At 42.1% G+C, this 13133-nt stretch overlaps 1 protein-coding gene across 1 annotated transcript in view; it reads right to left on the reverse strand.

Moving 5' to 3' along the window:
* Positions 1–13133, reverse strand: part of RXYLT1 (ribitol xylosyltransferase 1) — a 36935-nt gene that overhangs the window by 7301 nt on the left and 16501 nt on the right. Inside the window, exons 4-6 of the mRNA XM_078872348.1 lie at positions 12168–12261; positions 9695–9918; positions 1963–2133 (exon numbers count right to left, since the gene is read on the reverse strand). Of these exons, the coding sequence (XP_078728474.1) occupies positions 1963–2133; positions 9695–9918; positions 12168–12261 (489 nt within the window). The remainder of the gene's footprint in view (positions 1–1962; positions 2134–9694; positions 9919–12167; positions 12262–13133) is intronic.

Raw genomic sequence — 13133 nt, forward strand, 5'->3', positions numbered from 1 at the left:
AAGCACTGTGGTTTAAATGCTTGCCAGGAACGTGAATTAATCTATGGGAATTAACGATGACTGCGAGGGGGTTCATGAGGCATTCCAGGTTCTTCAGGCATTCCTTTACCTACTTGACAAATTGGGAAGAATTCACTTTCATTGCATTGCTCTTAATGAATGGCAAGAGGCAGTTGGTGTTGTTGTCTAAAGCTGCAAAAAAAAGTTCCCAAAAGATAAACAAAGGAGGCTTTTTCAGCCCCAATAGGACCATGGAGGCATGTCCACAAAGGAGACGAGACTGTCAAAGCGTGGTACCAAGCGATGGTGAAACTGAACAACGAATGTTCCATTTGCCAATGCAAAGCCGCTGTTTTTACAGGCAGCACAGGTGTTGGAAAATTAAGCGTGAAGCATGCCACATCATATCTTTGCAAGCGTCCCCTAAATCCTCCCTCCTGGCAGCCGACCACTCGGGCGATTGTGGATTGTTGCAAAATGGACCAGATGGCCACGCACTTTCCACGTGTGGAATATTTTTTGGTTTGCCGGGATATGATGGAAGAAGCAACTGGAAGTTTAGATCAGTAAAAGGTTTTGTGGGATTGTGCCCCATAAACAAATGAGAAATTGGGCCTAAAACTGTTCACCACATGCAGACATTGTTATTATGTTGCTATCATCCTTAATTAAAGACATGAAAACCATGGTCGCATTGAAATGTTGTTTAGGCGAGTATGATATATTAATACTATTCATGATTTTGCTGATCAACAAATAAAGTCAGTGGCAATTTATTAAATATATATGATTAAAAGTGCAAGCAATATTCACAACTTCTAGCATGTGCAATTAAGTACACACAACATGGAGTGTATGAAAATACAATCCCCAAAAAATATCTAAAATTATTTCAGATATGCAAAAACTATTTGCTTTTCTGCTGTTAAACGTTTTAATTAGCATTATTTTTTCAAGACCATTATGAGACCATTTACCAAGCATTTCCATAATTTGTATGGTAAATGGTGTGCTCCTGTACTTGCAAACCTATCTGGACAAGAGAAGCATGTTCGTGCTAGAATTGCCATGGAAGCATCCATGAAAGAGTTGGAGTTGTCCCTTGGAAGGAAAGCAATAAAATGCATTCACTTCAAATTTGAATCAACAACTTTGAGAACAAATGTAAATTTCATCCACTTGCCAAGTGGCAATGAAAGAAAATTTAAAAGCAAATACAAAATCCAGAATGAAATTTTTCAAAATGTTCCTCGAACTGACTGAAAGGCTAACATACTCTGCAACAGGAATAATATCTGCCTCGGGTCTGCGTTGACATTTTACGGACAAATATGTACTTTTTTTACTGATCATGGAGGGAATGTCAACTTGGAAACCAAGTCAACCTTAAATCAGAAACACACTGCTCAAAGTAATCTAATTTCTTCATCTGTTCGTTTTCAAAAGGCATTTCTGTCTGAATGACTCGTCAAACAAATCACATGCGATGCTATCCAAACGAAGTTACTATGAGACTGTCATGTGGATGATGGGATAACCGTGCTGCCTAAAATAAATAGAAAATCTAACATGTTTAGCACTAGCAATGTAAAAACAAGATCAAACTCACACCTTCCTCCGAAGAGTATGTGAGGTTGGTCTTCACACCCAAAGGTGAATTGCATCTGTAGTCACACTGGAAAGGTGCTATCCAATGGATCCTTTCTACCATGCAAGAATTCCATACCAATACTGCATTATAAAACGCCTGACAATTGGAATAAAATTGGGAAAACTGCCAACAATTCAAAGAGTGGACAATAATGACAATGAGGGTGCATGATGCAAGCATGTATACTGAACTTCTTTCACACCGCACTCAGCTAACCGTGCTAATCGGAGGTACTGGGGGAAGGATGTCGCTGTCCACGCACCGAGGGATTGTGTGTCCGTGCGTGCGTGTGTCCCCACGTCGGCACTCACTGCTCGCGTTCCACAACGAGGCAGGAGTCCCCGAAGCCCGACTCGTGAAGTGCGCGCAGCATGGCCACGCGGGATGAGCCCGGGTACACGGTGCCCAGGAAATTGCAGGTGTAGCGACGCGGCTCATCCAGGGATACCTCGGACGGCTTCACGACGGGGAAGCCTCTGTACCTGCAGGGGACCAGCGATTAGCAGTTTTTAGGAATGGCGCGCACTTACGCTTGCTCCGTGGTGTCATGAATTGTTACGATGCAGTCACAATTCTAGTTTTGAAACCGTTTAAAGCCACAACATTTTCGGTAGGCTCAGCCAAGGTACATGGGGTGAGAGCTGGCAGATCCAGGCCCATCCTGGATTAGCCCAACCTACTTTTACAACACTTTCCCCACCCTCACAATGAATGTCCTTGCTTGTAGTTGCATTGGCCCCAAGCTGACTGCTCATAGACACTGCCCTCTCATTTGACAATCCTGCAGACTACTTTATCCTGGCCAAAGCAGGGCATTTGGTAGCTCTAATAATGTTGTGCATTTTGAATCAACAGCTGTACGAATTTTTTAAGTTATCAAATAGAAATCAAAATAAAATCTTGCAGACACCATGCAATGCATGTGTCATCGGTGAAAGTACATACTTTCATAGACATAAATAGTTTGCTACATATCTATTACATGTATGATGTAATTCTAACAAAGTTAGGCATGTTAGGTGCTGGCTCATTTGGTGAACATGCTCATGTATTTCAAATATATATGATTACAATTTGCTCATGGAATTTCAGCATGAATCCGCCATAATCGTTTCAGCAAATTACTGTGCGCGTTGCGCAGTGATATTTCCGGGAGGAGTTATACAATGTATTCTTATTAGCAAAGATGTTCTGCAATTAAAAAGGAGGCACAGTGTCTATGCACTCTACATAGCTGAGCATCATACACTAAAAATCATACCGAAATGCTCCCTTACAGTCCTGAAGCAGCAACAGTGCTATTATTGACTGGGTGGAGACACACGCTTCAATGGCTTTAAGTGAAGCCTGGCCCTTGGAGATAGCTCGTGCCGTCTCTCCTATGGGCACAGAAAGCATTTCAAACAAACTAAAGATAGAAAAATCGTGGGGCGGTGTTATTCCAAAATTAGAATCTAAAGTGCCACTCCGAAAGCAAAGTTGTACGTTTAAGTTCATTTCAGATCTCCGTCTGCAACGAAAAGATTTACGCACTGGTGTAGAATTCCATTTGACGCTTTGCTGCTCCTGTGCGTGTTTACCTTGAGACTAAAAATCAATGGGCAACTGTAAAAATCTACCCACCCGCCCTGTCTGTTTAAAGGCAAATACTGTGATCAGCAGGGATAAATAACCGCATTGGTGGTTAAGTAATCAATAGCAGAGTGCATCCAGCAGGCCTCATTGGCTCCTATTGCTGTATATAGGCTATTTTAGTTCTGTATTCTGCTCAGTCCGGCATGGCCACGAAACTGGGTTAAATTTGATCTCAAATGAAATGTTTACAAAATAGCCCTGTTTTGTCAACAAAATTTCATTAAAAATTACAATGAATAAATATAATAAATAGTTGTTTATGTATGTATATTTTGTATGGGATTTGAATATACAATGTAATGTAAACTATACTATTTCAGAACAAAACTAGTTCACAGGAGGGGGGTGATGTTGCAATGCGCAATCCCAGAACAATTTTCAGCATTGGGACATTTGGACAATACGAGTTACATAGTACGATTTTTTTTCTTTAGCTCTGAGAAAAACCCGACAACCCGAAGGAAGCCCCATACACAACAGCGGGAGAACATACGGCAAGTCCTCGCTTAACACGTGGGCGCCATGGGATGACTGCAAGTTAATTTTATCGTGCAAATTGTTACTCCCTGCAATGTACTTCCCTCGCTTAACGTGTTTTCGTTTAACGCTTCACTTGTCAGGAATGCATCTACCACGTTAAAATTAGGTATTTCTGTACAAACTGGGGAACCGAACCCAAGCACTTCTTACTGTGATGCGCAAGTGTCACCACTGCTGCCGACAGCCAAATTAAATGACATGCAACACGTCAGATCCAGTTCACATGGCCACCCTGGAAGTGGGATAAGGCAAGGAAATGGTGAGTGCAAAGCTGCAGTGCATATGCATCAAGAAAATCCACTCGAGGCACATGTATGTATGCTAATACAGGTAGGAACAACAGGTTCCACACTGCCCACCAGGGATTATTTGTCTGTCTGTCGTGCATAGCCACGCCCTCGATTTGTATTTCATAGAGGGCTTCGGGCGGGCTCAGCACCACGTGACGCGCCGCCCCACGCAGCTTGCGCCGCGTGACACGGATCGCACGAATGCACTGTCCAACCAAGTTCCTACCTGCCCACTCCGAAGGAACGTGTTATCGGAGGTGCGGTGGAAGGAGAACAAACTAAACATACGGCATCAACAGTCGCGGAATTTTGTGGCTTTAAGAGTCATTGGAGAAAGCAGCGTTCAAATTGGAATCCAAAAGTGCTTATAATCTGCCACTGGAATCTCAATTGCAAAAAACGAAGCATATTGTTGGAAATGATAATTAACCACCTGCAGATTTTTGCCCTATATGTGGGTATCTGGAGTCTTTATATCCGACTGGGCAATAACTGCCATGAGCAGTTAAAGAAGCTTCCAGGGTGGCTTTAAACGTCCACACAAAAAGAGATGCGCACAATCATCCACTAGGCTCATAGTCTCAAAGCAATGTAAAATGTAATTTACTTTTTATGGTGGTTGTATCTCCGACCGCATCGCGAACGTGTTGGTGCATTCATGAATTCAGTAGCTCAAATCTTTGGCTCATTACAGTGCAATGCGTACCACCAGGAATTTACATTTCAACATAATGTCAAAATTTACATCTTCCATTCATTAGGAAGTAATTAGTCACTTGGCTCTACAATAAAATTATAATTCAATATAATTATTCAATTGTAATTTTAGGTATGGCATTGAGGTTTTTTTTTCAGTACATGGAATTAGACGCAGCATCTGTACGTATAACTCAGGTGCAAGATAGATTCAGAATTGCAATGCACAACTCGGCATCATGACTCAAGATTGCTATAGTACAGTTCTTCAAGGCACCATTTCAATCTTGGGAAACGTCAACCTTGTTGACTGTCTAGCTGTGGTTCACATGCAGCAATTAAAGTGCAATTTCTCCTCACTACCTGACACCCAGGCCAGCAAGCAGGGTGTTTACATTGGGCTCAGCACCTTACACATTGCTAAACAATTGGCTCGTAATGATGCATCAGCCCATGGGGTATAAATGTTTATTTCAATCACAGAACTTACCTCGAATTGTGTGAGAAGAGAAAATTATTTGTGACTTGTAAAATATAAAAATCTGGTTGCAAAAATATTCTTGCTTTGAATCATTGCCTCGAATATTAGACAATTCCTGTATCACTGGAAAATGAATCGTCGTATCTCAGGAAACAAGATACGTACATGCACACTGTACGTCAATATCTCGGCATTTATGTGTTCCGACCACCGTTTTCATACCTCAGGGGGATATTGCAATGTGGAAGGGGCATTTCCTCCTCAATCCAAAAAAATGCGCGTGTAAAAATCACCTCAATGAAGCAAAATTAATCCCTTCAACATATTAGATCACCCCAAACGAATGAAAGACAACCATTACTGCTACATGGCAAAAGCACGCACACATTCCTTAAACCAAGACCGAAATTTTGGACACCAGATGATCATTATTTTTAAACAGTACAGTATAAATACAATATCACCAGCGAGCACTTTTGAGGCTTGCTTGTTACACTGCAGTTTTGGAGAAATTCCAGCGACAGAATGCATTAATTTCGAAAACTTGATACAGTACTGACATTTTAAGGCAATTTACGGCCTTCCATCTGCTCATCTCAAGAAACTCGTGCTCATCTAAGGCATAACGATCAGGAGGAACCCATCTCTCCTTCCTTGGTCGTGCCACAATCCCGTGTGGCTGATGATGGCGAAATAACTTTTTTTTATATTAAATTATCACAAACATTACTGGAACCATCTTTGATTACAACGTCAGTCATGCCCTTCTCTGCGAGACCTTTAAGCATGGTTGTATTGTAAGGAATAAAAAAAACGTCCATGCTTAGTCGAAGTTCATTTGTATGGTAAATGGATGAGTTCTGCATTTTTTAATGTTGAGTGTGACATTGGCTTCTTGTAAGGCTTATGAAAAAAAGAAGGGGTAAGTTGTTACATGTAATTATTTTTTTTATATTTTGTATGCAGTATGATTAATACTTGAGTGTGGTAGGATTATATGCGACAATAATGTTTGTTGTGATGCACCTTTGAGTAGTTCAATTAAAGGTGACATATAAATGTGACTTTTTATTATTATGATGGTTGGGCGTTGAAAACTACGATCGTGAAAATTCCTTCATCCATGCTCCTATTGGCTCCAGATCGATTGGCAGACCTTCCTATTATTTGCACATCCGTTCTCTCTACTATCTATGCATTTGCATGGGTCAGAGTAATAACCCAGAGGTTGAGATAATCATCCTATTATCAGCTCTAATGCACGAGTTTGACCCAACCTGGATTGACCTGGAAGCAGTCTTCCAGTATTAGTACATTATTCAGCATATTTAAGCATGGCTGAGAAGAATAACTTAGGAGTCCAAGCATTTCTGTTTTACAGATGAACTGGGTGGACTTCATTATTATTCGAATGTATTTTTACATGTGGTAAGCCTCTCATTTTAACCCATGAGAAATCTATTTTTGTGTAGTGATAGCAACATATATAATGGTGAATAACACGCAATAATGCAGCTTACCACCTTGCGTGCGTTACAAGGGACTGCAAGATAACATTTTTAAAATGTAATAATGCATGCGCCTTAGCCGTTATCTGCTAAAATGCTGAACACAAAACGTGACATACAAGCACATATGGAGGGTTGTAATGTTGAAAATAAGCTCATCTCGAATGATAAAAAAGCATTTTGGTCAAACAGTTCCTCCTCTCAGCGATAGATGTTTACATCCGCTAACAATGTACAGTATATTGCAGTTCCTCAAAAATAACCCCCGAAATGTTAACTCTCGGCAGCAGCGTTAAGGAAGGAAATTTTTGGTGTCGCAGTTCCACAAAGACAGCCATTTAGACCTACCAACTTGCACGTGTCCCAGAGTGAATGTCATAATCTACCAATGTTTGCCATTAAAGAATTTAAAATAACATTTCTATGAAACAAGGCTGAATTAGCGAGAGGACTGTGTTTAACAAACACTAATAGTTTGACCAGGCACCACTGCAGATAATAGACGATGTTATGTTAGACTGGCAATTTAAAGTCATAAATACCTGCCTATTGGGCGATAAGATGAGCATTGCCATGGCAGAAAATCAGCTTCAGGCTCAGATCACTTCGAGGAATTGAGATTCTGTATACACATTTCCTTACAACTTTAATATGGAAATGTAGTTTAATTGGTTTATAAACTGAGAATAGCGAATTAAATAGAAAATAAAAATGGCAAAAAGCAAAATAACATTTAAAAAATGAATAATTAGTTTTATTCCATCGCTGGAAAATAATTACCGTCATTCCACATTGTACCCAGCCTATAATTAACAGCTGGGTGCAGGGAGAAACATAATAAAGTGGAAGTGAGATGTTAAGTTATTATTAAAACATGGTAGAAAAATGTCATGGCGTGCCACAAACCGCAAAACGCACACTCGGCATGCACCAAGCACAGCGCTGTGTCCCAGACACGCATTGACGGAGCAACCTTCCAGAATTCATGCGGAAGTTTGATCGTTCTACAAACACAACGGTCAACTGAAACTTGCGCGGAATTCCCCGAAGTGGCATCTTGGGGGGGGGGGGTGTTTCGGAATGAGTGGTGGTGTAACAAAACAGTATGTCAATTCGTGGATTAATATCGATTCCTAACCCTCACGAGGCATGCGTTGAATTGCGTGCTTCAGATTGAAGCGTCACAGAGGCTTTATGATTAAATAAAAATATTAATATACTGGATAATAAAAATGTCATGCACAAACTGATTTTTATTCCAAGAGACCGTGCACATGACACGGTAATTATCTGGCCATTCAGAAGGAAAGCAGAGGGAGTAAATACACTTGGTTGAAATGCAATACTTGGAAGTCACACTTGGTTCAGCATTTCCCATGCTTCGATGAATTGTCACAATTCTGAATCATCATTTGACCCAATGTATTTTACCCTTGTGGAGGTTAACAAACAAACAGAAAATGTCTGGGCCGCATGGCATAGTGATCAGAGAGAACTTATCTCGCGTAACAAAAAAATCCACGAGTTGACTCCAGTGTCAACCGAATTAGTACCACTGTAGGACGTCAACAATAATTAAGCCATGGCAAGACTTGCCCCTGCCATAGTAATGTGTGGTTTTGATCATAGACTTAGGGCTGCAAAACAGAGATGAGACACACACCCCACACCCATTTGGACAGAAAACCACTTTGACTATTAGAACTACAAACACATGAATGGGCAATTATTCTGCATGTATCTTGAGCACAAGAATCCACTTCTAGTCTATTGCCATAACCCTATGTTGTGGGCAGCAGAGCAGCAGTGCAGGAAAATTCATAGTTGTACTATACTATGCTCTCAGATCGACACTCCACTAACACTGAATCCGCACTTGCCAATGCCGGATTCACAAATACGAAGGAGGCATTACAGAAATATGCTCAGCTACTCCAGATGGAATTATCTGGCTCAACCACCTCAAAGTAAAATTATAGTTGTCGCTTTACATCAACATCAACCATACGAAGAAGAATAACAAGTCTCGTTGAGACCTTTTTGCCAGTATAAAGACAATGAAAAAATATAATAGGCTTTACCTTTTCTGGTAATAAAAAGGTCTAGTTTAGGCTAATCAGTTTCAAAGACAATGCATATACAGTAATCCCTCGCCACTTCGCGGTTCAAGTTTCGCGACCTCAGTGCATCGCGGATTTTTCGAACTGATTTAAAGGCCTCATTATACCTGTGCAGTAACACCATCATCATCATCCATCATCACATTCATCGAACTGCAAAGGTCTGTCATCGTCGTCATTGTCATCGTCGTCGTCATTACTGGAGTCAAGTCTCAAGATACTACTGTCATTGGTGAGTGTAGAACACCATAATACGTATGAGAGAGAGTGAATGTATAATATTAAGGTTTTATAATTAAATAGATTTAAGTAAAATATATATATATATATAAAGTATAAATATACATATTTTAAACATTCTGGTACCCACACACACATATATGGAAATTCCTAGGGGGCCAATCCTACTTCAAGGATTTTCACCTATCGCGAGGGGTTCCAGTCCCCATTAACCGCGATAAACGAGGGATCACTGTATTATCAGAGCATGTTTGTTTGCATGTTTTGCCACAAGTATGTGTGGTTAATGCAGACCTAATACCTTAAAATTGTTATCCATTTGGGGTTTGAATACCTTGACACCTGTTTTCTTGCCAGAAAGGGTAAAGCCTATTCTTATTTTTACAAGAATAAGAGGGCTGACCTAGCGTGGTAAAGCGTTGCCAAGCATCGCCCACGGCATCAGAGGGGGTGCAAGCCATCATCCAGCAGTGGACCACGGTATGGGGGAGTGGGTGGGGGGTACCGAGTGCATGGGGCCCAGCTGGACTCACGTCGCAACACCCAGTGGCCACTGCAGCACAGAGGAGCCGTCCACCAAGGGGCTGTCGTACACGAGGAACGTGGGCTCCAGGAAGCCGCCAGCGCCGCGCAGTAGCGGCACCAGCCAATCGTTGTCGCAACGCTCGTTCCCCAGCAGCACGAGGCCGGCGCCGCGGATCCTGCCCTGCTCCACCAGCTGCTGTGCCCACTTCAGCCAGGGCCTGGCAAACGCCACCTTAAAGACAGCCACAGAAAAACAGCATTGGCGGTGATGTGACGTTATATATATTAAACAAACCTACAAACTATTTCAAATTACTAAGGGCTCACTGAGCTATAGAGCTCTTTTTATAACCTTTTATTTAACTCACTCTGTCTGTTGTTGTTGTCATGGTTGTATCCTCAAATCTTGTAACTCAATTTTAACCCACTTCCCAATGTGGTATCGACTGCAAACTTTGTATACTTATGTCATACTGATGACAATACTATATTCTATCATGAAAAATAGAAAACATATTTTAAAACATTATATTTTATATGTTATGTTTCGGCTTGGGTCTAATTGTCCACGTTCAACTGACGTTGGCTGTAATTGGCCACGGTCCCTTACGTTATGGCAAGCTTCGGGGCCACTTCTTGGAGTCGTGGAGTTCTCCCATTACTAGTACGGTACATTTCATTAAAGCGCGTTTTTTAAAAGTTTTTTTTATATTACTTATTCATAAGCGACCTGGCCACAATTGATAGCTCAAACGAAGTGGCTTATCATGGAGCGATTTATTGCAACCAAATATCCTAAACGCAGGTTGATTCTCAATATGGAGGGAAACACCAGAGAACCCAAGAGAAAAATCTACGCGACCACGGGAGAAACATGCAAACCCCAAATATACAGGCGTCAGGGTCGGGATCGAACCCATGCCCTCCAGTGTACTAGGAGAGGTAGTTAACATCTCGCCACCATGGTGACTCTGAAAAGTGAAGCGACTCCCGAGTGGTGTTTCTCAACTACAGTCCTCAGAGCCCCCCAACCCTAAGATAAGGATTTCCGTGAATACCAATACCAATCGCTAGGTATGTGCAGTGTAGTGGCTTGGTTTGCATTGGAATAGCAAAGAATCCAGCCAGGTTGCTTAGCGATAGACGAAGTGGCTTCACAATTGCGAGTTCAAATCCTGGTTGTGGGGTTGTGACTCAGGCCATCATCCCTGTGGGGCCATTCTCTTGGGTGAGCAAATACTATGGCGCATTACCGGTTGAAATCATTAAGTGGGGGTGCAACAGTTACAAAAGGGAGGCACAAACTGGCCAACTTCGTAAGTGATTTGGATCGATTTTGGCCAGGTCTGGCTGCTGTGCTCTCCAGCCCGGTTTCTGTGCCAGTGGTCATGGAAACAAGGCACAAGGCTAGCTTTGCAACGTATTCTCGAATTGTACCATGTATTCTTGAGTACGGCAACCGCCGTTCCACCCCACCACGTGCTGTTGGGAGCTTCTCTCAGAACAGAAGCGCAGAGAAACGCGAGGACCATCGTGCCAAACAACATGCAGTAACCAGCCAGAAACACATCAGAGCTAAGATAGCACAACCATGAAAACATTGGGTACCACGGTGGCGAGATGTTAACTACCTCGCCTTGTATACAGGAGGTTGTGAGTTCAATCCCAACCCTCACGCTTGTATATTTGGAGGTTGCATGTTCTCCCCGTGGTCACATGGATTTTTCTCCGGGTCCTCCGGTTTTCCCTGGATATTTAGACACATGCCTTTCGAGTATTTGGCTGCTATAAATTTCCACACGATAAGCCATTTCGTTGAGCTATCAATGTGTGATAGCTAGGCTACTTCTGAAAAAGAGATACACAACTCAGTGGGCCTTACCTGGTAAAATAAGTTTAGTTTTACAGTAATCCCTCGCCACTTTGCGGTTCAAGTTTCGCGGCCTCAGTGCATCGCGGATTTTTCGAACTGATTTAAAGGCCTCATTATACCTGTGCAGTAACACCATCATCATCATCATGCATCATCACATTCATCGAACTAAACAGGTCTGTCATCGTTGTCATTGTCATTGTTGTCGTCATTACTGGAGTCAAGTCTCAAGATACTACTGTCATTGGCGAGTGTAGAACACCATAATACGTATCGTATGAGAGAAAGAGTGAATGTATAATATTAAGGTTTTATAATTAAATAGATTTAAGTAAAAAATATATATATATATATAAAGTATAAATATACATATTTTAAACATTCTGGTACCCACACACACATATACGGAAATTCTTAGGGGGCCAATCCTACTTCGCTGATTTTCACCTATCGCGAGGGGTTCCGGTCCCCATTAACCGCGATAGACGAGGGATCACTGTATTCTGTCATATGCAGTACCAATGCGCAAGTCAGCATGCGCTCCTCTAATCATCTTGGCTGCCGCGGATGAGAGTGAGATGTGTGGGGGAGGGGGGGTGTTCGTTCACCTTGTTCTCCTCGCGGCCATTCAGAACGAGCATCACCGCTTCCGCACCCTCCAGTGGCACCTGCTCAGGCACCAACATGGGGCCTGTACGGAACCTAGGCACAGTGACAAACACATTCCTCCATATTCAAATGTGGGAATCCAGTAAAACGCGGGAAAGTTGGCCCAACGGTGCAACCACATGGCAACAACGTTGGACCAACGTTGCACGTTTACTGGCGATACAGTGCTCGTGTAAATCCGACTGCTGCGTAATCATTGGGGACTGTGTGGCTATACTTCACCGTGCTGGTTAGTGCGCGTTGGTGAAAGGGGTACACCCCAGATTAGTTCAGATGCTACTCGCCACCGATTATAGCTGTGGCCAGAAATCTAATTCAAGAACGTCAGGTTCGTAACGCAGTGCAATAACCACTGTCCCACCCTTCACGTGACGGGTTGTGTGTAAATAAACACCAATATTTTGTTTATAGGCAAAACTAGAGCCCAGTTAGGTGCATTATATCTGCAAAGGTGTATGCTCACCCACAACTAACATATTTAAAATATCTAATTTAAAGGCACAACCCAAGAAACAGCTACTATATTCTAGATATGTACCTATGTTGATTGTCCCAGCCTTCCAACAACCTTCATTATAAGTTGTTGAACCTTCATTATCGACAATAAAGAGCCTTTAAAATCAGTCAGAGGTACTCTGGTGACATCACGAGGAGCATCACATTTCTAAATAAGATGAATACATCGTAGCGCATCGCTGCAATGTCACACGAGCGCTCCTGCTAGTGATTAACAATTTTTCTCATGAACGAAGTTCCCGACTCGCGGCAGGCAGCACGGAAGAGTCTTAGGTGTGCATCTACAAAATAATGGGGACATGTGATTGTCGTTCCCTTTACAAGGTTCCACAGAGAACAATCTTTTATAAAAATGTAAAAAAAACCTCACACACTCATGTGTCATCTCC

Source organism: Lampetra fluviatilis, chromosome 34 (assembly GCF_964198595.1).
Source record: "Lampetra fluviatilis chromosome 34, kcLamFluv1.1, whole genome shotgun sequence".
NCBI classification, from domain to species: Eukaryota; Metazoa; Chordata; class Hyperoartia; order Petromyzontiformes; family Petromyzontidae; genus Lampetra; species Lampetra fluviatilis.